The sequence below is a fragment of the Corylus avellana genome, chromosome 2 (assembly GCF_965113065.1).
Source record: "Corylus avellana chromosome 2, dhCorAvel1.hap1.2, whole genome shotgun sequence".
Taxonomy (NCBI): Eukaryota; Viridiplantae; Streptophyta; class Magnoliopsida; order Fagales; family Betulaceae; genus Corylus; species Corylus avellana.
The window spans coordinates 46,803,699-46,830,154 of record NC_142491.1 but is presented as its reverse complement, the minus strand read 5'-3'; the positions used below and the strand labels follow the sequence as shown (position 1 = coordinate 46,830,154).

At 37.3% G+C, this 26,456-nt stretch overlaps 5 protein-coding genes and 1 pseudogene across 7 annotated transcripts; 1 reads left to right on the top strand and 5 right to left on the bottom strand.

The window, feature by feature from the left end:
• Positions 1 to 1,542: 1,542 nt before the first annotated feature.
• Positions 1,543 to 3,549, bottom strand: LOC148587812 (low affinity inorganic phosphate transporter 4 pseudogene; annotated as a pseudogene).
• LOC132162019 (Major facilitator superfamily protein) lies at positions 2,271 to 3,110 on the bottom strand. Its single transcript, XM_088512843.1, has one exon. It carries the CDS (start codon positions 3,108 to 3,110, stop codon positions 2,271 to 2,273), a length of 840 nt encoding a protein of 279 aa, XP_088368969.1.
• A 2,761-nt stretch (positions 3,550 to 6,310) lies between the features above and the next one.
• LOC132185468 (mitochondrial carrier protein MTM1) lies at positions 6,311 to 12,256 on the top strand. 2 transcript variants are annotated; one of them, XM_059599244.2, is made up of 11 exons: positions 6,311 to 6,440; positions 6,664 to 6,929; positions 7,742 to 7,831; positions 8,312 to 8,440; positions 8,811 to 8,870; positions 9,012 to 9,182; positions 9,410 to 9,509; positions 10,170 to 10,261; positions 10,355 to 10,504; positions 10,747 to 10,805; positions 11,672 to 12,256. In XM_059599244.2, the coding sequence occupies exons 2-11, from the start codon at positions 6,693 to 6,695 to the stop codon at positions 11,802 to 11,804; spliced, it is 1,221 nt and encodes a 406-aa protein (XP_059455227.2). In that variant the 5' UTR covers positions 6,311 to 6,440; positions 6,664 to 6,692; the 3' UTR covers positions 11,805 to 12,256. The 2 variants fall into 2 exon arrangements, with proteins under 2 accessions (XP_059455227.2, XP_059455223.2); XM_059599240.2 differs by having other exon boundaries at positions 10,167 to 10,261.
• A 938-nt stretch (positions 12,257 to 13,194) lies between these two features.
• Positions 13,195 to 14,222, bottom strand: AGP22 (arabinogalactan protein 22). Its single transcript, XM_088513883.1, has 2 exons — positions 13,972 to 14,222; positions 13,195 to 13,452 (listed from the first exon to the last, which is right to left on the bottom strand). Exons 1-2 carry the CDS (start codon positions 14,084 to 14,086, stop codon positions 13,379 to 13,381), a joined length of 189 nt encoding a protein of 62 aa, XP_088370009.1. The 5' UTR covers positions 14,087 to 14,222; the 3' UTR covers positions 13,195 to 13,378.
• Positions 14,223 to 15,356: 1,134 nt separating this feature from the next.
• LOC132168178 (uncharacterized) lies at positions 15,357 to 20,122 on the bottom strand. Of its 2 annotated transcripts, none has more exons than XM_059579294.2 (4): positions 19,957 to 20,122; positions 18,712 to 19,435; positions 17,046 to 18,156; positions 15,357 to 15,774 (listed from the first exon to the last, which is right to left on the bottom strand). In XM_059579294.2, the coding sequence occupies exons 2-4, from the start codon at positions 19,397 to 19,399 to the stop codon at positions 15,588 to 15,590; spliced, it is 1,986 nt and encodes a 661-aa protein (XP_059435277.2). In that variant the 5' UTR covers positions 19,400 to 19,435; positions 19,957 to 20,122; the 3' UTR covers positions 15,357 to 15,587. The 2 variants fall into 2 exon arrangements, with proteins under 2 accessions (XP_059435277.2, XP_059435276.2); XM_059579293.2 differs by having other exon boundaries at positions 18,712 to 19,417; positions 19,957 to 20,121.
• A 2,716-nt stretch (positions 20,123 to 22,838) lies between these two features.
• On the bottom strand, positions 22,839 to 26,456 carry LOC132168124 (uncharacterized; the record flags this gene model as incomplete). Its single annotated transcript, XM_088512900.1, is given in 3 exon segments — positions 22,839 to 23,283; positions 24,340 to 25,393; positions 26,016 to 26,456. Coding segments are annotated over 3 exon segments (1,682 nt in total), but the record flags the coding sequence as incomplete, so codon positions are not given.

Below are 26,456 nucleotides of genomic sequence, written 5' to 3'. Positions count from 1 at the left end.
AACACTATATGGTTTAAAAAATCAGATTTAAAAAAAAAAAAAATCATTAAAAAAATCCTATATATGGTTTTTTATATATACTATATACTACGATATATAGTATATAGTATTTATTAGGCCATAAAAGTTATTCTTGTCGGGAATTTTGTCAAATTGTACTTTTCAGCGTATTTCCTGTATTCTTAATATTGCCAAATTAATAGGACACCTGGTGGCCAGTGGACATAAAGACTTTGCTGCAAGAGTTCTCACAGTACTGGAAGGTTCGCGCCGTGGGATGTGCAGCGAACAGCGCGGCGCATACTGTCGCTCGAATGGTCATTAGGGAACAGATTGAAAGGACATGGAGGGGAGTGTACCCTGATTATCCATGAGATTTTTTTGGAGGAGCATGCTAGGGGTGTTAAGTGAGTAAAGTCCTCGCGAGCGAGATCGGACTCGGCTCGTACTCGATTCTATTATTAAATGATCAGGTGTTTCGTGAACATAAGTACTGGCTCGAATATTAAACAAAGCAAGCTCGACTCGACTCGATTAGGCTTGTAAGTAGCTCGTATAAGGGTCGAATTGATAGTTGCTCATATTAATATTCAAATTTAATATATATTTTTTTTATAATAGCATCTTTTTATTAAAAAATTATGCATATTCTCTCTGTTTGAAACCAAATGCCTTGCTGTATTGACTTAGGTTCTATACTCGGCTAGCTAGGTTAAGTAAATGCTCATATGCAAGCTGCCTTCTTGAACCGTTTAAGAGTACTTAAAGTTTAAATTTATAATAAAAAAATTAAATTAAATATAAGAGTTAGCATGCAAGCTCGACTCGGCTCAACTTATTATAAGCTCGGCTCGAGCTTGAGTAAAATTTAACTTAGCCGATCCCAAACAAAGGAAGTTCGCTGGCTCATTTATGTCACTGGAGGAACTTATTACTCATTCTATCTGATTGATTTATAAAAGTGATCATGAATTTCCACTCAAAAAAGGAAAAAAAAAAAATTTGCCAAATTGATTCTTGTCGCTATTATTGTCTACTGAATCTACCAAGAAATTAATTCTCGGCTCTCTTCTAGGTCACTTTCTTGATGGAGCTAGCCTTTGTCATTAGATTGTTTTTTGGATTAGAGCCAAAATTAAATCATTTTGTGAGCTCCGTCTCACATCGGCTAACATATATATATATATATATATATATATATATATATATATATATATATTGGTTCTGCTTTCTTGTTCTTCTCGTAGCTCCTAGTAATTTATGGTTTTGCTTTATATAAAGAGGAAAAGAAGACAAAAATGGCAAATAATTTATTCTACATGTGTAGGAAAAACCTTTGAACTTTCATATTCAACCACATCAGGCCTACATTCCACTAATATTACAGGGGAAAGATTAAAAAATAAAACACACAAAAGAGAAAGAAAAAGAAAAAGAAAGAACACAAAGACAAATTCAGCTTTATTATTTAATTTGACTTGTCACGTTTACTTTTTAATTTTTATTTTATAAATATTACCGACCAAATTTATCCTTCACAAATTAAGCCTCCGCATGATTTTCTGCCGTCGTAGTCTTTGTGTCGTTGCCGGTGCCGCCACAATCCTCACCGGATATCTCCTCTAAAGACCGCCCTTTGGTCTCGGACACTAAGAATGTGAAGAAAAACCCTAACATGTTGGTGAATGCCATAAACAACATGGCCTTCCTAATCTTTCGGTCGTCACCATCCAAAGTATAACTCTGTACCCCAAATGCCGCAACCATTGCCCCGGCCTTCCCGGCTGCTGCGCTCATAGCATGACACGTGGACCTCACTCTGGTTGGGAACAACTCTGCTGGAAGCACGAAGGTGGTGCTGTTTGGCCCAAAATTTGCAAAGAAAAACGTTAGCCCATATAAAACCGCGAAGATGGGGACATGTGGCTTTTCCTTGAGGTAGCTATATTTGAGCCCTATGATAAGCATGAAGGCAGACATCATTAAGAAGCCGACGAGCTGGATGATGAATCGGCCAAGCTTCTCGATGAAGGCCACGGTAAACCAGTAACCGGGGAAGGTACCCAACAATGCGATGACAAACATGGCACGCGAGGTCTCAGACGTTTCTCGGAGAGCATTAATGTTACTAGCTTTGTCAGTTAAATTCATTAACGGGAAAATATCCTTCTGGGTAAGGTTTTGGCTGTAGAAGGCTATGTCCAGCAAGAACCATGTGCTCATTGTGCCTATTAGATGACGCCCGTGCCGTCGAACGAACTCATTGGACATCAATCCGTAGCATTTGCAGCTTTGAAGTGTGACAACTTGTCTTGTTCTGCTTGGATTTCAAGTTCAAGAACACTACCCATATCGGCAGCCGCTTCTTTTGCGTTCCCTTCGATTAAGGCGGTGTACCGACCGGTTTCCGGCATTTTCATTCGCCAGTAGTAGGTCAAGAGTGCCGGAAGGGCTCCTAGCATAAGCACAATCCGCCAGAGATAATCCCCCTCCGGTTGCGTGGAAAAGAGGTGATTTTCACTGAATTTTGGGGTGTGGTACATTGTTAGGAAGATGTATGGAAGTGTCATGGAAACTAGGCCGGCGAATATAATTCCCACGCCCTGCATCGCGAAAACCGCGGCGATGAATGCTCCACGAGTTTTTTTGTCGGCGTACTCGGACATGATGGTGGCGGAGAGGGGATAGTCTCCTCCGATGCCGAAGCCTAGCCAAAATCTAAAGAAACAAAGCGTTGTCATTACGGATTTTGCGCTTGCGCCGAAAGAAAATCCGGAGCATATGGCGCAGACGACCATGAGAATTAAAGTGACGCCATAAACCCTTTTACGGCCAAGTTTGTCGCTGAGCCAGCCGAAGAAAAGTTGGCCCATTAGAGTACCAACCAAGGCAACACCAGTTACAGCGTTGTTGACATTTTGGGGGAGCTTTCCGGGATTGTTTGAGCTAGGGTCGTAGTAGTACAGGCGGCCTAAGAGTTTTGTGACCGTTGAGATGCAGAAAAGGTTGTATGCATCGGTGAAGAACCCCATTCCGGCAATCACGATGGCGGTGATGTGGTACCATTGTGTGCGGGCTGAGTTAAGGGCTTCCAGCACAGCTATCGCCATTTTTCTGGGTTAACTGCTTTAATTATTTTCCTGCTTGTGTAATTCTACATAGTCTGCCTTCCTGATCATCATTTTATAGTTGGTGTAGAAAGTAAATGAGAGTTAAGCGACAAACGTTTAAACCTAAGTTTTGGGAGAATCGACCGACAAGAAATTAACAAAGGAATATAATGGATATTCTATTTCCATAGATAGAATTAAGGATATGCCTCATATACTGATATACACATATATAAAGACAAATTTAACACATATCTAGTATGCTGTTTCATTAGTTGATCATGAGTCAGCCATTAGCAGATTAGCTAGCCGAAAGCCATTGTACGGATCGTTCTTGCTAGCTAGCTACGTATTTGGAAGATGAATGGATCTTTCCTTTTTTTGAACAAAAAATATATATATATTATTTGAACCTATTTGTACCAATTTGTCTTGTCATAAGAAATTGAAAATAGTAGCTCAATCGGCTGTAAACCACGCTTCATGAAGCAGACGTCACTAGTTCGAATCCCTCTTCCATCTTCCCTTGTGTGGACATGTCAAAAATAAAATAAAATGCATCGCTCAATCAATGTTCCAAAAACGTTTAAATTAATACGTAAGAAATGATTGATTTAATTATTTAATTAACATTTCAACAAATTTTTTTGTGTTCTCATTGAATTTAATTACACGATTTTGCAAATGAAACGGGAAATTTTGGTTATGGATGATTTTTGGTGCATGGGAACATGTCAAGTTAAAATCTTTGCCTTGTTACACAATTAATGGGCATAGATCCTTGCGTTAATTGTTGAAACTTGTAAGTCCTTGTCTTTGCCTTGTAATTTTCAATCAAAGTTGTATGCTTTGGCCTCGTCCGCTAATTAGTGATTAAAGCCTCATCAACATTTAGTTGTCCACGTTGTTGGCATCGTTACTCAACAAGTATGGAAATGGCCAAAGAATCTTGTGTTTATCATTTAGAAAGTGACATATCAGATATTCATGAAATCCTACTAATTTTTTTTTTGAAACGATGAAATCCTACTAATTAATATTCATTAAACAGACAAACCAAAAGACTAGTCTGTTTTTACTTGCCCAATTTCCCAGCACGAGAACATTTTTGAAGGAGGTATGCTTTAAAAAAAAAAAAATGTACATGCATATAATTTTCACTTCCAGGCAAATTTTCCTATTGTGTTCAGCATGTGGTGTGCCCAAGAATAATCCCTTCTTAGTCGTAGGCCCCCTAGTTCGAGATAAAGCCAATGAGCGGCATTCGATGGCCCACATTGTGATGAAACCTAGCCCAATTAGACCCTTGAAAAGCCCAACAATGGATATATACTTGTTAAACTTGGGAGGGTTATTCTGCTTCCTTAACATGGAATCATGGCATAAAGGTCTGACAAACCTAGGAGTGATCATGCGGTTGCGGTTAGTGGTTAGTGACTAAAATTGCTAACCGCAACCGCTTAAGCGGTTAGTACATTACTTACTGTTTCCACTAACAGCTTTTTTTACTAACCGCTTTTTTGGGCTTTTTTTTTTTTGCTTTCTTTTTTAGTCGAATTTTAGAATTAGGCTTTTTTTGGGCTCATTTTAAAGGTTTTTTTCCAACTTTTTTTTTTCTTTCCTTTTGGTCCAATTTTTAGTTTTGGGCTTATTTTGTCTTTTTTGGCCTTTTATGTGCCTTTTTGGCATCAAAATATGCACTATTTAACAAGCATATAGGTTACGATATACTACATTGAGCTTGCTCCAAAATGAGCCCATATAAAAAATATGTAAAGAGTACCTAAAAAAGCCCAAATGCTATCAGATCAACCAAAAAAAAAAAAAAAAAAGTTATATGAAAATCATCACTCATCAGGATAAGATGAATATATAGAAGTGCAAAACTATGTCGTTTTGCACTTCTATATTATATGTAATAAAAATATAATATTATATATATTATATTAAAAAAGCGGTTAGCAGTTTTCAAAAACCCGTTAATCGCTTAGCGGTTAGTGCGGTTAATAAAAACCGCATGAATACCCCTAGACAAACCCCACCTCAGTCAGAGTATCAATCAACATTTCACTCTGATTAATGCATGTGCCATGCCCTTATCACCCTGCAACAGTAGCAAGTGGCATTTAATTTGACGTCATTGCCTTGCTAGCTAGAACTTTATCACAACAAGATGCAAGGCACGACATGAGATATGATTCATCAGATTTAGTAACTAAACACTTGGCAAGGCCAAGTACAGAAAAGTGAGCGTGTGAATTGAAGAAAACAAGTTATTGAGAGGCATAAAAAATATTTCATGCATTCTAAAAAAATATTAACTTAAGCATCAGAGTGTTCTCCCGTTGGCACACCTGATGAGGTCATCCTTGCTTGTTTCTTCTTATTGCAAGTTCCATAACCTTAGAGTACGGCGTTCGAGAAATCATAAGGACTAATTTTATCACTTTTGATAACCTAATGACTAATTCAATACACACCAAAATTGCTTGTTTCTTCATATTGCAAGTTTCATAGCCTTAGAGTATGGTGTTTGAGAAAGCCTAAGGACTAATTTTATCACTTTTGATAACTCAATGACTAATTCAATACACACCAAAAATACGTTGACTAATTTTGTATTTAACCCTATATACAACTCGAACCCTCTTTATAATAGTAAGAGATAAGGCTTCAAAAGGAAATAAATTAATGCTATAATCAATCTAAAGATTGACATATATTTTCTTAAATATGGTAAGCCTAACATTTCGTATTTGGAAAATTTTTGTTGTAAATGATTAAAAGGATCATAAAGTAAATTCATCAAGCAAAATCTATCATTTTGTGAGGTCATGGACACCGCCCATATGAGTGTGTAAACAATCTCATCCTTAAAAACTGAAAAATAAAAGTGGATAAGGAGTGGTGTCGAGTCTTCCACACTTCTATCACTAAATATAAAAAATAAAAATTATAATTTTTGAATAATATGAAGATGTCAACTTATCCTATTTTTTTTTAAAAAAAAAATTATGAAGGAGAATTTCCTTTTTTTATTCTACAATTTGCTCTTTATTTCCACCCCGAGTCTCGCGCCTCGGCTTAAGCACTGTAGAAAGCCCTAGAAGCCCAACGGCCGAAGATAAGGCCCTGTTTGTTTTCACAATAAGCAAAAAACACTTTTGTGGTTTCCAAGTCTAACAGCGGGCGGACTTGACTTTTATGGTGCTTCCAGAAGTGTTTCCTTACTTTCTAAGCCGAGCATAGTCGCTTTCGTAGTGTCAACAAACGTGGCCTCACCAAGTACACACAGGCAGGGAAAGACACGCTTCTCTCGCTCTCTTTCTGGTAAGCGTTTTTCTTGGCTCCCTATTTCCCCTTCTCCAAGGAACCGGGAAATTAAAAAGCCTTTCTTTTATTTTTTATTTCGATATAAGCTGAAATCAGAAAACCGTTTAGTGATCAATGGATTTTCCATATTCGCTTCTATCAACTTTTGTTTCCTAAAAAAAATTGGTTTTTTTTTTTAATTGTTTTGTTTTGTTTTTTTGGCTCTCGAAATCAATTCTAGAAAGTTCTTAAGAGAGTAGCAGAGAGGGGATGGTGGAGTCGGAACGAAGCCAAAATCCGTGGATGAACACGAGGGACGGGCACGATTCGGCGGTGGTGATGGAAACGACGGTGGACAGAGAAGGGCTGAGATTCGGTGCTCCGCAGGCCCAGCCTTCAAGCAACAGTAGTTCGGATGGGGATTTGGGGGTCACTGAGCGAGCTCTATCCGCCGCCGGCGCCGCCTTTCTGTCCGCTATAATCGTTAATCCTCTTGACGTTGTCAAGGTAAAAATACAACAAATAAAAAGAAAATCAATGTGTGTGTGTGTAAATTATTTATGTATTGGTTTTTGGTTGATTTTATATTTGTTTGGTGAGGAACTGTGGGAATGAAAGGAAATATTAGGTTTTGGGTAATGGAAGCGTTGGTGTTTGACTATGTAATATATGGCTTTTGTGTTTGTTTTTTTTTTTTTTTAATTAGAGGTTCAGTTTGTTTTTTCTTTGTATATGATTATTGAAAGGAAGAGCATAACTATATTCTTCTTATGGTCCGTTTGGGATTGCGGTTTCAATAAGTACGATTTTAAAAATAGCGTTCTTGAAATCGCTACTTTTTAAAATCGTAAAGTCGTTTGGTAAAACATATTAAAAAGTACTTTTTTATTAAATATTTGTTATGTGAATTCATGATTTTGGTTTAAATTCGCACTTTTTCAAATAAGCATCATCTAGCTTGCTTATTGAAATCGCAGATTTTTTTCCTATTTTAAATTAAGTGCTTTTTAAATCGCAATGCCAAACGCTTTATGTTTTGCGATATCTTTTAAAAATACAGATTATTCTTGCGAAATCGCAATCCTAAACGCACCCTTATTATAAGTGTGGTGTAATTCTTTGCGTACACGGTGATGATTTCACTATGTTGTGGTTAAGGAAAAACTTTTAGTGTGTACTGGATTTGTTTTACTTGATGTAGTGCCGTTTTCCATTGATATGCTTTTGATTTGGTCCATTAGCGAAAGTTTGTTCCTTTTTTTGTTGTTAAGAAATTGTGTATTTTAAAGTCTAAAACAATGTTCTCTTCTGTCTGTCAGACAAGATTGCAGGCGCAGGCTGCAGGGGTTGCTTACTCTCATCCGCTAAGTAATCTCATTAGTCGCATGTCATATTTTGGACCAAGAACGGTAAGCATTAGAGCTTTTTTGTTCGATGGCTAAATTAAAAACTTAAAACTTATTCTAAAATATTGTCGATATCTCTGTTGATGTTCTAGCTTAAAATTGAGTAGCTAGAGTTTCTTCAGTTACCTAAACAGACCGATAGTTGTAATTTTTGGGGGATTGGGCACTCCTTAAAAAATATTGTTCCATTGTAATTATAAATGGCATTTAACATCAATGCAGCTTTCTTTTCATGTGTATCCTTTATTCTAATTTTCTTCTGGGGTTTGGGGGTCTTCAAACCGTGGTGTGGTCTTAAGGGAAAGAATTACCCAGATGTTAGTAGACCCTCCTTTACTAGTGGTTATGTCATATCTTTTTGACATTAACATTCTTACATAAAGCTTGCTTCTTTCTTGACCATCTTGGTAGCATTGTTGTTTTGATTAAGTTTATCATCAACCATCAATACATTAAGTTTTCCTGTGCCATGTGTTAGCGCAGATGTTTGCCGATCTAAGATGTTCTCCGTCTTGCGCACGTGCTGGAATCCATGGTACCGTGTCCATATGTCCTCCTGATTGTTTTCAATACAAAGGAACACTAGACGTCTTCTACAAAATTATTCGTCAGGTTAGTGGATTTGTAATTATTGAGCATGTAGTTAAAAATGTATTTTGTTAGAGGGAGAATGGTGCTCTTGCTGCATTAAAAAATGCGTTTTGATTCATGTCTTTTGCTTTAATGCTTCATGAGGATATATTGTGCTTGTATATACATTTCCTGGTCTGATGCAACTGCTGGGTTTAGATGCTGGCATGATTTTTCTTTCAACATTGAGAGTTTGAAACTTGTAGGCACTAAATATTGTTCTATAATGATGTAAACACATTTTAATTTGTGTTTCAGAATGTAATCAGTTCTTTCTGCTGTTTAAGTGCTCATCTTGGTGGTCTCTGTAGATTATAACTGCAATGGTTTAATGGGAGGGTACTTTTTGCAGGAAGGATTTGCCAGGCTATGGAGAGGCACAAATGCAGGTCTGGCACTTGCTGTACCAACAGTAAGTTCCTATTTTATGATGTTTTTTTGGGGGGGTTGGGGGAGGATTGCATTGCTGGAATTTGCTGGGTGTACAAAACTCTGTATTGAGTATGCTTTAATTGAGATGTACTAATTTTCCTTTTCTTCCTTTCAAAACCAGGTGGGAATCTACCTGCCTTGCTATGACATATTCCGCAATCGGTTAGAGGAAGTTACTGGACAGCATGTTCCAAGTGCGACTCCATATGTCCCCTTAGTTGCAGGCTCATTGGCACGCTCTTTAGCTTGTGCAACTTGTTACCCTATTGAACTGGCTAGAACTCGCATGCAGGTAGTTTGAACATTCATTTGAAGTGTTGGGATGTTATTTGGGCCTTTCTTAGAATTTTTTGAAAGCTTTTATTTAATGCATATCAGTTAACAGTGAGATTGGAATGCAATAATTTTTACAAGTTTGTCTTTGTTTTCTTGAATTGTATGACATTTGTTGGAATTATTTGTGTACATGATTAATTCCATTTGTGTTGGCTTCTTATCTTTTCATTGTTTTGATAATAGGCATTTAATGTGACCCAAACTGGTATGAAGCCTCATGGAGTCTGGAAGACTCTTCTTGGGATCATCTCACATGTCCAGAGCACTAGTGTTCAAAGCAACTGTAAGTTGACTTTTCTTGTGCTTATGGTACTAAACTTGGCATGATTGGAAAGTTTCTGTTAACACAAAAGAATTGTGCTTGTTCCCTTGTATTTTGACTCTGTATAATGGCCCAAAGGCCAAATATATTAAAATAGATTTTGGAAAAGTTAATCCCCTTACCATCTGCCATGGTGTTGGTTCTTTTAAAGTTTTCCATTACCACTAGACGTCTGGTACGTAGGTCTTGTGATCAGATTAAACGTTGGTCAAGCACAAAAGTTTGTTGTTTCCGGAACTTCTGAAGTTTCAAATAAAAAATACCAGATTTTTGTTTTTTGGAGGTCTAGGCTTTAACTTAAAACTATATTTTGAAAATAACTCTAGTTGTGACGTATGCGTCCTGATAAGGATTCAAACTGCTTGTTTTGTTACTATTCTCCCTTGAGATGGAGTTATTTTTTGAGATTGTATAAGTTAGTGACAGCTTGATATCCAATATCCTAATCCGCTCTACAAAATATCAACTGAACTAGTTATGGCCAAACTATTAGAAACCAACAGAAGAAAGGACTCTACTCATTATGTATCTTTATTTTCATACTGGCAGTACTGCACATAATGATTTGTTGTTTTACCTATGCATTTCAGTTCTGATTGACATACTCTCTATTTCTAGCAGTTCAAGGCTACCGTGTCCTTTGGACTGGCATGGGAGCTCAGCTTGCTCGAGATGTTCCCTTCTCTGCAATCTGTTGGTCAACTCTTGAACCAGTAAGAAATTATTTTTTAAACTGTTTTTTTACATGTATACTGGGACCTCTGTGTATACATTTTGATGATTATGTCTGTTCTCTCTTTGTACAGATTAGGAGAAAACTCCTTGGTCTGGTGGGAGATGAAGCTGATGCATTGAGTATCCTTGGGGCAAATTTTTCTGCTGGTTTTGTTGCAGGAAGTCTTGCTGCTGGTGCTACATGTCCTCTAGATGTTGCGAAAACTCGAAGACAGATTGAGGTTTTTCTCTTTAGAATGAAACTTATGCTTTCTTATGTTTTGTTTGCAGGGATTTACACTTGCATTGATTTCTGCTAGGATATTTTCTCTTAATATCTTTGGGGTTCACTTATGTGGTTTTGAGTTCCAATGCTGTCATAGGAATTTTAGTGGTGGGATGGTGTGTTTGGGTTCAATTGTTACCATATTTACTTATATACGTGTGTTGTCTTTTCCTTCTTTCTTTTTCCTGAAATTTTCAGAATGATCCAGTCAGGCAATTAAGAATGACAACAAGGCAAACGCTTTTGGAGATTTGGAGGTATAGCACTGCTACTTTATATAATTATACAGTTCATATCTTTTTTTGCAATAAAAAATTTATGATGATGAGACATGAGGTTAAAAAAGTTTCACCCATATATATCATCAAGAATTTGCAATGTTGAGAAATGCTGTTAGGTTTTCTATAACATAGGCAGAGTGCTAAATCAAATCCATGGTCGAGCGCCGCAATCAATCTTATAATAATTCCTACCCGGGGTGTGTTTAAACTGGGAATACCGTCTTGTACTTGCTAAAGATTATTATAGAGTGGGGCCAAAAGGGTTGGGAATTTCCGTAAGTTTTAGGATAAATGTCTTCTAGTTGTCTGATTTTTTCTGTGGGTCTCCATTCTCTAGTGTTTGTGTTCAGAATTACTCCTTGAATTTCCTACACTGTTATCTTACTAGTTGTGTATCAAGGACTGTGGAAGTCCATGCCTCCCCCCTACATTTGGGAGTTTTAAAAATATTAATTTCATATATTTCATTTTCAGCCGAATAATTAAACAACCATGTACATTATTAACATGGTTTCTCTCGGTATTGCCTTTTAACAATTTCTTATGGTGATTGATGTTTTCACTTTTGATATTAAAAAAAAAAAAAGACGCTATTCTGCTCTCTGTAGGATGCAAGCCTACAATATTTCTCTGTTGGTAGTATTTATGGCTATACAATAATCCCAAGAGGTAGCCCAATCGGTTGAAGACCATGTCTAATGAAGCGGATGTCATTAGTTTGAATCTTTCATTTTCTGTCTCCTTAGAGCCAATTACTTATTTAAAAAAAAAAAGTAGTTATAGCTATACAGTGATTAGATTTTTCCTACATAATTCCTGAATTCTAAATTTGCTTGAAACAGAGATGGAGGGATAAAGGGACTTTTTACTGGAGTTGGTCCCCGTGTTGGGCGTGCAGGCCCATCAGTTGGGATTGTGATTTCATGTTATGAAGTTGTGAAATATGTTCTACATCACCATTATGCAACTTCATGACATAGGCGGGAGTTGCTTTTTATCCAGTTTTGACTTCTTCAAGGCTGGAAGCAATTTTGGTGACTTGGCGAGAGAGAGGCCACTTGATCTGAAAGCATACAAGTTTTTGTTCTGTGGATATCATAGCATGCAAATAGTATTTATGCAGTCTTGATACCTGTCCATAGTTGATACCCCAGTTTTGGTTCTTAGGTTGTAATTCGTTGCTCGGTTTGAGCAGAAATTTTGTGACATTTGGGTTTACTCCCTAATCAATTTTGTTTAATTTTTTTTTTCCTGAGATTGATCTCAGTTTGATCATTGATGATATTCTGTCTTACTATTTGTTGGGAAATTAACTTTTAGTGAATTTTTGGTCTTTGCCCGGCCAAAATAAGAGGCGTTGGGGGACCATATTTGCTTCATTCATAACAATATATTATATGCATCTCAGTGCACACAGATTGGTTGAATTGGTCGAGTGTTTTATATATATATCTATACACATACACACTTGTACTGCTTTGAAATCTTCGAATTTCTCTCAATTTCTCTTTTATTTTATTTTATTTTATTTTATTATTATTATTTTTTTTTTGCGGAATTGTTTATTGGCTTAGAAATTCAAAAACAAGGGTTCCAATGGGAAGTATTTTCTTATAAATAATCTCATATAAAATTCTAACATAAAATGATTTACAGATGCTCTCGAGTAACATTACACCTACTCATTTTTCTCTCTCCTCTCTAGTCCGTAATGTGGTAGTGCACTATATATGTGTGGGTGGTGTCACCCCAACCACAATGTGGGGGTGGTTGGGACCACCTGATCTGGTGGTGGCAGCCGCTAGATTGGATGTCAAGGGTGGTCGCACCACCCAAGCCATGGGAGAGATTGGAAAAAAAGAAATTTAGGATCAATGTGCCATTGTTGTCACTAATTTTTGGTGGCCTGACACGCAAAATAGGTTAGTATGTAATTATGGGTGGCAGCTCGTGTTTGTGTGTCGGGTTTGGGATGTATTAAGGCATATGTATCCAACTATGTAGGTTAATTTTAACTCAGCCCATTTAATTAAACAAGTCAAGCTTCTCAATTATAACCATCTAATTTTGTATTGAGTTTATGTCAGGTGCGCAAGTCATGTCAAAAATTGTTTGCTATTATGTTGCATGTCAAATTAAGGTCGTGTTAAAACATGGGTATAAGATTATATAGATCAAGATTAACCCAGCTAATTTAATTAAACTGGTCAAACTCTTCGACCATAATCCTTTAATTTCGTGTTGAGTTTGTGTCAGATTTACAAGTCATATCAAAAATTGTTAGCACTATAAGCGATCACCAAAAAAAAAAAAAAAAAACAAATAAATAATGCCCATAATGAACAAAGAGATAGTCATTTGGGTATAAAATTAAGTACATAGGCGTTTCGGATGAAATTTCTCCCTGCCATTTCCCCAGGTGGGTGGATACCACCCATTCCAAAAACCCTTTCACCTCTTGCTAACAACATAATGTAAAATACATCCAGCATTACATATCATGATGAATAAAAGCTTCTATGGTGATGACGAGTCGTCAAGTGAGTGGATTAGTGGATGATGTAGGTGAGTGCCAGAGCCAGCAGCATCAGCAAATACGCTATTCCTTGATCTACCGAGGTGCCTGCAAACACAGAGATCGAGGAACATATATATTTCAATGTCATCATTGTTAATGAAAATTTACAGAATCTTGACAACAACAAAAATGCATGAAAATGTTTGATTTCGATCAGACATATATTTATAAGGTTTGTTTATTTGGTTCTCTTTCCAAAAAAAAAAAAAAAAAAAAAATGGATAGATGAAAACAATAAAGAAAATATATCTTGCTTAATTTCCTTTAAATTGATCTTTCTTTGAAAAAAAAAAAAATGCATGTAGCTTTCTTGTTTGTATGTTATTTCCAAATTTTATTCGAGAATAGGAGAATTATATGAAAGAATTCTCAAAAACTGGAAGTACCAAGTTGAGGAAAAGTATCTGAAACTTGTTGAATATAATGAAAGAATTTTCAAAAACTGGAAGTACCAAGTTGAGGAAAAGTATCTGAACCTTGTTGAATATAATTTTAAAGCTTTACACTTTCAACTATTTCTCAGGAATCAAACAGAAAAAGCATGAGAATAAAAAGAAAACATACCGTCACTAGTGGGGGCAGGAGCAGGAGCTTGTGCCTGTGCCTGTGCCTGAGACATTTGCAAGATGACAACGAAAATGATAGCTACCAATCCGAATGAAGACCCTGGAACGGCCATTTTCCTTCTCTCCTTCTCTTTCTCTCTTTTTAATTATCTAGAGAGAGAGAAAGAGAAAGAGAGGAAGAGAGAAACTCTTAACGTAGAAAAGAGAAGGGTAGGAGTCCAAGGGTGATGATGGTGGATGGGGGTTTGAGGAAGGGATCCTTTTTATAATTAGCTTTGAGGAGATGGCATGTTATGTGCATGAGAATGTGGGGGGCACCTCGCAAGTTTAGGGGACCCATGCACCCCCCCATCACCCATGTGGCCTTTACTTCTTTTGTGTTTCTATTTTTTTGTTGCAATTTGCTGTTTCTTTGCTTCTTTTTTTAATGCTTTTTTGCTTTGGTGGTGGTTGATGTTCATTGCTTTGTGCAATTCCAAGCTGTGTGTTGGGAGGGACAAGCTGTACAATTATGGCTGTATAATTACTTATTGCCAGCAAATACAGAATTGATACGGTTGTAATATTAATTTAGGTGACTTTAAACCACTAGGACAACTCACTTGCCAAAAGAATGTTGGTAAGAATAATACAGCTTTAATTACAAGTTTTCTTATAAATTAAGGTATCGTTCAGAACAGGTGGGTCTCATATAGGCTCTCTTACAATAGCTAAAATGATTAGACAAAAAATCTAACTTGTCAGTTTAATTAATTAGTGACTGACTTATCAACCATACACTCGTAATTATTTCATTAATTATGAACTGACAAGTTAATTTGAAAGAAAACTTATAGTAAAAGCCGTAAGGCCTGTTTGAGTGTGCGTTTGAGAGGCTTAAAAGTGCGTTTGGCATCGTTTGAAGAAAAAGTACCTGTTTGGTAAAAAAAATTAAAAACACTTTTAAGTATCCAAAAAACCAAAAAATGACCAAAACACATTTTTGGCCAAAAAAACGCTTTTTGACTTGCAAGTTATATTTTTCGAACACAATCACAAATATGCTCGTAGTTGTCCAAATATTTTCATTGCCAAAATTTATTGGAATCTTTTTGCACCGAAGAATTCATGTGCAAAGCAGCCGAATCTATCCTCCATGTATTATTCGATGCTTGAGAAGCTTTTGATAATTATCAATGGTGCGCCAACTTTGGTCGTTCTGTTTTTCGTGACAGCCCTTGTGCACGAATAGCATTTATCATGGCGAGAGATCACGCCAGAACAAATGGCCCAGCCCATAACTCAATGCTCATCGACATATATAGTATTAAATTACTACTTATCTCAAATATTTATGTTAATTAGAAATAATAGATTTAATTATTTAATTAATATTCTAATACAAGAAATTATAGTATTACCTTGATATATACAAACGACCTAGGAAGCCAGTTCCTAGGGACATTTGCTTCTGATAGACATACAATCACTTAAATCATATATACAACAAAACATGCACAACAGGAAGGCATAGCAGAGGAATGGAAAACCAACAGGAACACCATTTTCAAGCATACACTTCTATGGAAGATTTTGACTAGTAATATCTTTGTTTTCAATTTGTTGCAGGTCATGTCAAGAAGGGAGAAAGAGAGGATCCTCTTTGTTCTTGTAGATCTCAAACAATTGCTTAGAGTAGTGAGTTGCCAATCTTCTGCACAGCTGCACTGCCTCGGGGTCATACTCTTGCAACTCCTTGACAGATTTCTTAAGACCACCTTCTGGGTCTCCATCAGTGAGAAACTCAGCCAAAGTAGAGCCCCTATATGATAGTACAGATATTTCAGAAAATATACAATTTAGGAAGAGAGTCAATTGCTCAAATACAAAATAATTGCAGAACCGAATTTTTGAAGAAAAGGTAAAAAGGAAACAGTAACATGTAGTGCTTTCACTAAAAAATTAACGCAGGCCAAACAAGAAACGAAGGGCACATCATTAACACACACAAATCAGATATATGATGCATCTGGAAAAACATCTTTTCTCTTTTGCTCAACAACTAAAGTAAACTTTCCTGATTTTTGATAACTTTCAAAACATAAGTCATTCAACAATAACATCTCATCCGACTGTATGTTCAGGTTGCTCTAAGGAATTCAAAGTTTATGAAAGTAGTGATGTCATCAGCTGGAGTGGTACCCAGTGGATTAAGATCCAGTGCAATACCCCCTGCCCTATTACACTGCACGACGGCAGGGGAGGGTCCCACCAGCTCCACCTGCTTGGGACGTCTGGATGCAGGGACAATATATTGCTCAACTTGTGCAGTAAATGAAAAGATTAAAAGCAGGGGTGTCTCAAAGAGTTCAAGTAGAAACACGGGAGATTTTCAGATGTTAGAATCAATATAAACAAATAGTGTAAAGTGATAGATGGGGGAATCTCACTTATTCAGGCTAAGCTTCAAACTCCTGTGGGGCTATATTGATGGAAGTTTTGCCTTGGACAGAAAAGTCTAGCAACATTTACTTGGTCTGGAATGTGACAATTTTTTTTTCTTTTGGTCAGAATGCGGCAAATTTGAAACAAAAAGAATCATAAATTATCCTTTAAAACCAAATGATTACTGGAAAGTTCAAAATGGGAAAGCTTATGGAAGATTGTAAAGTGATGGGAGAAGGAAAGTTTTTTTTTTTTCTCAGGCAAAAGAAGTTCAGGATTAGATGCTTATTGCACCAGTTAGAAGAAATCTTTGGCCCCATTAAAAGCAAAAATGAAATTTGGCCAATTCATAACAGAGGGAGTTTAAAATCAGAATATCTGATAAAAATTCTTCATATCCATTGAATTTGAGGGACTGAGAATGAGGTAAGTTTATCGAAAGAAACTAAAATGAATCTGCATCATCTTATCATTGCATTGGACAGAGTAGGAAGCAAATAGTAAATGTATACAAGCATTCTATGTCAGCAATTAGTATTCTTAAAATCAACAGGTCTAATGGTATAATTTCATCTAAAAGTGAGAGTAATTCAATTAAATCATAAATCTATAAAATTAACTATGAGCACTATGCATTCAGATGCATACCTTGGAGCATCAAACTTGCTAAAGCCTCGGTGATTGGAGTAAAATGCTTCCTTGCTTGATTTTTCCCCAGAAGTTTGCTGCCGAAAGAGAGCACAAACTGCCTTCATGCACAATTCAGTATCCTTTCCAAAGGCTGCAAGAATGTCTGCCTCAAACTCCCATTTTAATTTATGATCTTGGTTCCGTTGAAGTTTGGATAAGATCTCATCAAAGTCTGTATTTTCGGATTTGATCTCATCAAAGTCTGAATTTTCATCTGATACCTCTTGTGACTCACTAGAAGCATCATCCACATCAGAAACATCAAAGCCCCCAACAATAAATCCACCCAAGCTTTCACCCTCGCTGTCTGACCCAAACTCTTCTGAATCATCATCTTCAGCATCCTCGCATGCAAGGATTCCTCCTCGATCATATTTAGTCTTACTGGCCTGACTTGAAGAGTTTCTTTCTGCCCCACCTTTTCCTACAGATTTTCTTAAAGCCATCAGATGCCGCCTTTGAGGGGTAACACTACCCGTGACATTGTCACCTAGAGAAGTAGCAGTATCTGAGCAGTCATTCAAATCAGAACCTTCTTCATCAGGAACTTTTTCCAGGAGACGCATCCGCTTGAGTTTAGAAATGAGTTTAGAGATCGGAACATTATCATCCTCATCACTCTCAGTGTCACTAGTAAAAACATTAAAAGCTCGTTTTTTGGGTGTCGGAGTAAACAAAAGGTTCTCCTTCCAAGCATCCGTATCGTCTTCAGCTTCGTCATAATGTATCCGTTTCAAACTATTCCCAGAATTTTTTCCATTTTCACTTCCCATAGATAATCCTAAAGTGCAATCCTCTGAAATGTGAACCTTGTCGATTACCTCATCATTAGAAGCAGGTGATAAGATATGGGTAGTTTGCTCATCGTCACTGTCACTGATATCAATGATGCCAAGAGAAGCTGGTCTAGCACCAGCTGGTGTGGATGGAGCCAACTTTTTGCTGGGGCTCCTTGCTTCTTCGAATGACAATTGTTTTCTAACTCGTCTACCGTATGCCAAACAGAGACCTTTCTTTTCTTCCTTAATACAAGCAACTTCCCTATATGTAAAGTCATTACAAGGCGTGCCTACCACAAAAGATGAAATGAAAACAAAGTCATAGACTATCTCATCTCACTTTATCATGCAATGGCATTACATATTTGATCATGTAATAATTTTTCCTTCCTAGCAAAAAAGCTTCATGCAATATGATATGCATTGAAATATAAACAACAATTAAACTCCAAACCCCTGCCCTGACGAAAAAGACCCCATCCACTGAAATGAGAACAGTAGTATGCAATCACTCTAGATTAATGCATTATACTAAGAATCTTTGTAACACGTTGGAAGGGTTGCTTGTAGAGGAGATGCAATCATATAACATTTGACGATGACGACCACTGTCATAACGCACACTGCTAAAGTAGCTCACAGCGGAGATGACGCACATAATTTTCAGTTATATAAATCAAACCCAACCAATAAAGTGCACCCCTCTGCAGCTATTATCCCAATTTACATAAAACTTAAGAAGACATGAGTGTTTAAGTGATTCAGCTCAACTAATCTAAACATAATCTCCTAAAGCTTGCATTTAAAAAGCACACAAATAATAAGGAGGTCCTGTAATTTAGTACCTGCTGCTTTTAGATCACCAATTCCTTTAACAGGGGAATGACAAATAGTAGAGCCAACCTTCACCAAAGTCTCAATTGCTTCAACTGCTTCTTTCTTCACTCTCACATCATGAGTAACATTTTGTAATCCGAACCCTGTTTTTGTCCCACCAATCAATGGCCATTCCACACACCTCAAAACTGAATTCTCATTTAACACTAAAACCAGCGACTCCATCTCCTTGAACTTTTCCTTCCAAACCTCAACCTCACTCTCAGCCCTCTTCTTCTCACATTCCAAAACGCTGATCTCAATCAAAAGCTGAACGAGCTTATCTTCCTCCCCATTCTCCTCCATCAAATCGACAATCCTATTCATATCCCTCTCACTTCCACTACTAACCTTCCTTTCACCTTCAAAGCCGCTAACAAGCTTTTTGAGTTCATCATTCTCCCTCTTCAATACCTTAAGTTCGTCCTCAATTTCAAGCTTGTCAACTTCCAATGCCTTAAATTTGGTCTCGAGAACTTCATACTCGCTCTTATTCCTATGAATATCCAATTCCAACTCAACACACTTCGCTTCAGCTTTCTTACTCCTCTCTTCCAATTCACTGCATTCACAACCTACCAAATCTTGCATGCATACAACCTCATATTCACATTTTGGCACTTCTTTATTTTCCACTTCTTCAACATCCATCTCCATATTCACCCTCAAATTTACCTAAATCAAAAGCACCCACTGAAAGCCGTTACACTTAAAAAGGAAAAAAAAAAAAAAAGAACTTGCATTCCAAAACTTAATAAAAAAAACCGATACAACTTGGAAAACAAAGAAAGAAAAAACATTATCTCGAGTTTAAAAAAAAAAAAAAAAAAAAAAAAAAAGTCGAGAACAATTTTTTCTGCGTTTGAAAATTACTTTTATATATATATATATATATATATATATATAAGTAGTTTTCTTTTTCTATCCTATTATTTTCTTTTCTTTCTTTGATGAATTTAATATATATATATAAACGCTTTTCTCAGCAGCCAAAGAGAACTCTCTGAAAAACCTCAGGCTCAACAACAACAGAACAATGAACTCTGCATATTAGCTACACCCATTTCAGATTCATTCAACTATTTGCCTAAGCTTTAATGGAATTTTTTTTTTTTTGCATTACTTGATAGAGCGAAACAACAAAAAGCAACACAAATTCTTGCACCAAATACATTAAGCAGTATTAAGAAAGAGTAATAATCGCTAAAACTTACAATAGAATGTGGGATTCAAAGCGGAACTCCTTTGGGGTTTTGGAAGGGAAAGGGTAATCAGCACGAGACAGAAGAAAGTAAGCGGCACAGTGTGACGAAATGCGACGTGTCAGTTCCTTTAAGAGGACCCACATCCTCCATTCCTCCTATCGCTCCAAACAGTGATAGAGAAGAAAATTGAAGAGAAAAAAGGAAGCTTACTACACGTCGTTTAGAAATTAATTGTTGAGCCACATTTTTGTAGTTACCGCATGTTTTTCATCTTGTCGTGTGCAACCGTTTAGGAAGTTTTTTAAACATTTTTTAATTATCCCCTAAACTTCAATCACTCTCAATTTGGAGAATACTTCAAAGATTCATTGGATGAGCTGGGAGAAGATGAGCACTTCAAAAGAACAGGGAGGATTGGGTTTTAGAGATCTTGCCATGTTTAACAAGGCTCTTTTGGCCAAGCAATTGTGGAGGATGTTGCAAAATCCAGATTCACTGGTGGCTTTGATCATGAAGGCCAAATATTTTCCAAATAACACCATCATGGAAGCTCAATTGGGTACTAGGCCATCTTTGGCTTGGAGAAGTATTTTGGCTTCAAAGGAACTAATTCATAATGGTAGTATATGGAGAATAGGTGACGGAAGAGACGTAAGGGTGTGGGGGGATAAATGGCTGGCCACTCCGATTTCATATTCGATCCAATCACAAAGACAAGCCCATGCAGAAGATATGCGAGTGAGTGAATTAATAGACAGGGAGGAAAAGAAATGGAAGGGGTCCCTAATCTCAACTCTGTTTCTGCCCGAAGAAGTTGAAGCCATTCTTAAGATTCCTATTAGCCCTTTTCTACCAAAAGACCGACTCGTCTGGCGATGCAGGAATAATGGAATTTTTTCCGTTAAGAGTGCCTATCATCTAGGTATGGAGATGCAGGCTCATCGCCTACCAGGGTGCTCGAAAGAGAAAAAAGTTTTTGAGGTGTGGCGGACCTGCTGGAGATTGAATATTCCTAATGCTGTGAAAATGTTTCTGTGGCGAGCTTGTCATAATTTGCTTCCCACCAAATCAAATCTGTTCAAACGTTGAATATGTGACAACAAGCTTTGCCCAATATGTATAAGGGAGGAAGAAACAGCAGCCCATATTTGTTGGGCCTGTCCGGTAGCTACAGATGTTTGGGGAGAAAGCAGCATTACTCAACAAAAGTGCAGTACTGGGGGAAAAGATTTCTTGGAGATTTTTAAGATGGTGATGAATAGATGTGAAAAGGCTGAGGTGGAGTTGTTTGCTATAGTGGCACGTCGTATCTGGTTGCGGCGAAATGATCTTATCCACGACGGTCGTTTTACGCATCCGTCACACATTTTGAAAGAGGCTAAGACTGCCTTGGCTGATTTTCAAAAGATAAATGAAGTGTCTGGCAGCAAGGAACTAGGGAGAGAGAGCAGGCTTTGATTCGATGGCAGCCACCACCAAGAGGAATGGTTAAAATAAATTGGGATGCAGCATTGGATGGCAACAAAAAAACTATTGGACTGGGAATTATAATACGAAATGACAAAGGCATGTTTATGGCAGCTATCAGCAAGAAGCTATCCCTTGATGTTAGCCCGGTGGTAGCTGAATCCCTTGCAGCTCTATATGCAGTAATGTTTTGCAGAGAAGGAGGTTATAGGGAGGCCATTTTAGAAGGTGATGCACTGCAAGTAATGAAAGAAGTGAATTATGAGGCCCCTTGTCAAAGTATGTACGGGCATTTAATGCAAGACATTAAGGCGGGCTTTAAAACCTTGAACCAGGCGTGAGTCACTCATGTAAAACGAGAGGCCTGTTAGAAATGGGTCTTGGGCCTAACTCAACTCAAAAGCTAGCTCAAGAGTTGAGGTTTCCCCTCAACTTATAAATGGACAATCTCCTTAATACCCAAGCAATGTGGGACTTCCAACACGCCCCCTCACGTGTGGCGGGAGGACATCCAAGCCAACACGTGCGACAATGGGTGACGGTGGGCCACATCCAATTAATTGGGTTAGGCTCTGATACCATGTTAGAAATTGGTCTTGGGCCTAACTCAACTTAAAAGCTAGCTCAAGAGTTGAGGTTTCCCCTCACCTTATAAATGGACAATCTCCTTAATATCCAGGCAATGTGGGACTTCCAACAAGGCCAACGTTGCGGCTCATGAACTAGCTGTTCGAGCTAGAAACCATGTCATAGATACGATTAGGTGGACCTCTATACCTTCTTATATCTATGGTATTGTAAGGAGAGAGGAGTCCTCTCCCTCTTCTTGATCGTGCTCTCTTTGAGCTTCAATGAAATTTCAAATTATTGTTCCAAAAAAAAAAAAAAAACTCTCAATTTAATTTTTTTATTTTAAAAAATGCTACCAGATTGACCCACGGCCAAGCATGGTTTCCATTCTTTTTTCTTATTTTAATTATTTAAAAATTAAATTATTTTTAAATACAAAAGTATAAGCGACATATTACATATACTTCATTTGATTTAAACCCAAACTCTAACGGCAAACTTCTTAAAATTGGATACACCAAATTGAAAGTTTTTAAAGTTTAAAGAGATCATTGCAAAAGTATTGAAAGTTATATAGGAAGTCTTTTGCCCAAATGAGAAATGTTATGCGTCACAGTTTTATCTAATTTTGCTGATGTAACACTATCAATCAATCTTTATATTAGTTTTTTTTTTTTTAATAAAAATAAATTCAATAGCTGATTGGGAATACCACATCAGCAAGGTAGAATAAAAATGAGATAAACGTGGGATTAAATAACATTTCTCTTCCTAAATTACGAGTTGATGTATTCCAAATTTCACAAATGATAAATAGAAATAACTTTCAATGAATTTTCCCATAGACGCCAGCATAATATAATGTTACCTTGATATATACACCCAACCTATGAAGCCAGTTCGTAGGGATAAATCCCTGTGACCTGTTCTTCGATAGACATGCATGAACATACTTATATCATATATATACAAAAAAAAAAAAAAAAAAAAACATGCACAACCAGAAGGCCTAACAGAGAATGGAAAACCAGTAAAACACCATTCCCGAGGATACACTTCTATGGAGGATTTTGACTAGTAGCATCTATGTGTTCAATTTGTTGCAGGTCATGTCAAGAAGGGAGAAAGAGAGGATCCTCTTTGCTCTTGTAGATCTCAAACAATTGCTTAGAGTAGTGAGTTGCCAATCTTCTGCACAGCTGCACTGCCTTGGGGTCATACTCTTGCAACTCCATGACCGATTTCTTAAGATCACCTCCTGGGTCTCCATCAGTGAGAAACTCAGCCAAAGCAGAGCCCCTATATGATAGTACAGATATTTCAGAAAATGTACAATGGAGGATCCAAACAGAGTCATTCCCTCTAAGCAAAAAACCGAATTTTTCAAGAAAAGGAAAAAAATAAACAGAAACATGTAGTGCTTTCACAAAAAAAATTAACTCAGGCCTAAAAAAGAAACAAATATAGAGAAATCAGATATATGATGCATCTGAAATAACAGATTTTCTCTCTTCAACACATAAGTACACCTTTCTGATTTTTGATTAACTTTCAAAATATAACGTCACTCAACAATAACATCTGATCCGACTGTATGGGCTTGATGCTCTCAGGTGCATATGGTAAATGATAGATTTAGGTTACGTTTTCCACTTGATCCAACTGGAAAACTCAAGGTCTGGATGCAAATGCAGGGACAATATATTGCTCAACATGTGTAGTAAATGAAAAGATTAAAAGCAGGGGTGTCTTAAAGAGTTTATATAGAAACACGGAGGATATTCAGATGTTAGAATCAACATAAACAAATAGTGCAAAGTGATAGAAGGGGGAATCTCACTGACTCAAGTTAAGCTACAAATTACTGTTGGGTTAAATTGATGGAATACCTTGTTCAGAAAAGTCTAGTAACGATTACTTGGTGTACAATGTGGCAAATTTTTCTTTTGATCAGAATATGGCAAATTTGAAACCAAAAAACTCAGAAATTATCCTTTAAAACCAAATGATCACTGGAAAGTTTGTAACGGGAAAGTTTAAGGAAGATTGTAAGGTGATGGAAGAAGCAAAAGTTTTTTCGCTAAGGCAAAAGAAGTTCAGGATTAGATGCCCATTGCACCAGTTAGAAAAAATCTTTTCTTTTTTTGCCGGCAGATAAAACAAGATACTTTATTTGTGTAAGACAGAAATAAATGCATCCTAAGGACAAGCATGTATACAAGCATTATATGTTAGCAATTAGTAATCTTAAAACCAATGGCTCTGATGGTATAATTTCATCTACAAGTGAGAGCAATTCAATAAAGTCTTAAACCTATAAAAATAACTATGAGCACTGTGCATTCAGATGCATACCTTGGAGCATCAAACTTGCTAAAACCTCTGTGATTCGAGTAAAATGCTTCCTTGCTAGATTTTTCATCAGAAGTTTGCTGTCGATAGAGAGCACATACAGCAGTCATGCACAATTCAGTATCCTTTCCAAATGCTGCAAGCATGTCCGCCTCAAACTCCCATTTTAATTTATGATCTTTGTTCCGTTGAAGTTTGGATAAGATCTCATTGAAGGCCATATTTTCATCTGATACATCTTGTGACTCACTAGAAGCATCATCCGCATCAGAAATATCAGAGCTCCCGACAATAAATCCACCCAAGCTTTCACCCTCACTGTCTGACCCAAACTCTTCTGAACCATCATCTTCAGCACCCGCACTTGTAGGGATTCCTCGATCATATTTAGTTTTACGGGTCTGACTTGAAGAGTTTCTTTCCGCCCCACCCTTTTCTAAAGATTTTCTTAAAGTCATCAGATGCCGCCTTGGAGGGGTAGTAACAGTAGAAGTAGCAGTCACCGAGCAGTCATTCAAATCAGAATCTACTCCATCAGGAACTTTTTGCCGGAGATGCATCCGCTTGAGTTTAGAAATCGGAACATTATCATCCTCATCACTCTCAGTGTCACTAGTAACAATATTAGAAGCTCGTTTTCTTTTGGGCGTCAGAGTAGACAAAGGGTTCACTTTGCAAGCATCCATATCTTCTTCATCATTCTCGTCATAATCTATCTGTTTCAAACTATTCCCAGAATTTTTTTCTTTTTCACTTCCCATAGATAATCCTAATGTGCAATCATCTGAGATGTGAACCTTGTCAATTACCTCATCCTTAGGAGGAGGCAATACGATATGGGTAGTTTGCTCATCTTCACTGTCACTGATATCAATGATGCCAAGAGAAGCTGGTCTAGCACCAGCTGGTGTGGATGGAGCTAACTTTTTGCTAGGGCTCCTCTTTTCTTCGAATGACAGTTGTTTTCTAACTCGTCTACCATATGCCAAACAGACACTTTTCTTTTCTTCCTTAATACAAGCATCTTCCATATATGGAAAAACATTAAAAGGTGTGCCTACCACAAAACAACGAAAACAAATATAGTCAAAGACTAGCTCATCTCACAGAATCAGGTAATGCCATTACATATTTGATCATGTAATAAGTTATCTTTCCAGGAAAAAAAGGCTTCATACCAATAAGATATGCATTGAAATAAAAACAACAACTAAACTCCAACCCCGCACCCTGAAGAAAAAGACCTCATCTCGTGATCTGAGAGAGTAACCACCCCCGAGAGGGTGGTTGAGCCTAGGAGGGCGGCTCAGCAGGGTCGTCTTCCCCGATTAAGGGAAGTGCCGGAGGTCGTTGACCAAGATAGGTGACCTTCTGGAAGTCTGGTTCGGGGGAGCCAAAAGCGGATAATATTGTATGTCAATGGGGTAGGGTGTTACACACACTGCTAAGTAGCTCATAGAGGAGATGCTGAAGGTCGAAGTTAGACATGCTTAATTTTCAGTTACATAAATCAAACCCATCATATAAAATGCAGCTCTCGGCTGGTATTGTCCCAATTTACATAAAACTTAAGAAGACGCGAGTGCTGAAGTGATTGAGCTCAACTTATCTAAACAAAATCTCCTAAAGCTTGGATTTAAAAAGGAAAAAAATAATAAGGAGGTCCTGTAATTTAGTACCTGCTGCTTGAAGCTCACCAATTCCTTTACCAGGGGACTGACAAATAGTAGAGCCAACCTCCACCAAAGTCTCAATTTTTGCCTTATTTTGCACGTAGTCGAAGTTCGTTCCATCATGCGATCCATCTCTAGTTCTAATCCCTTGAATTGCTTCTATCTTCTCACTGACTTCATGAGAATTAACATCATGCGATCCATCTCTAGTTCTAATCCCTTGAATTGCCTCTTTCTTCTCACCAATCAATGGCCATTCCGCACATCTCAAAAGTGAATCCTCATTTAACACTAAATCCCGCGACGACAACTCCTTGAACTTTTCCTTCCAAACCTCAACCTCACTCTCGGCTCTCTTCTTTTCACATTGCAAAACCTTGTTCTCAATCAAAAGTTGAACAATATTATCTTCCTCCCCATTCTCCTCCGTCAAATCGACGATCCTCT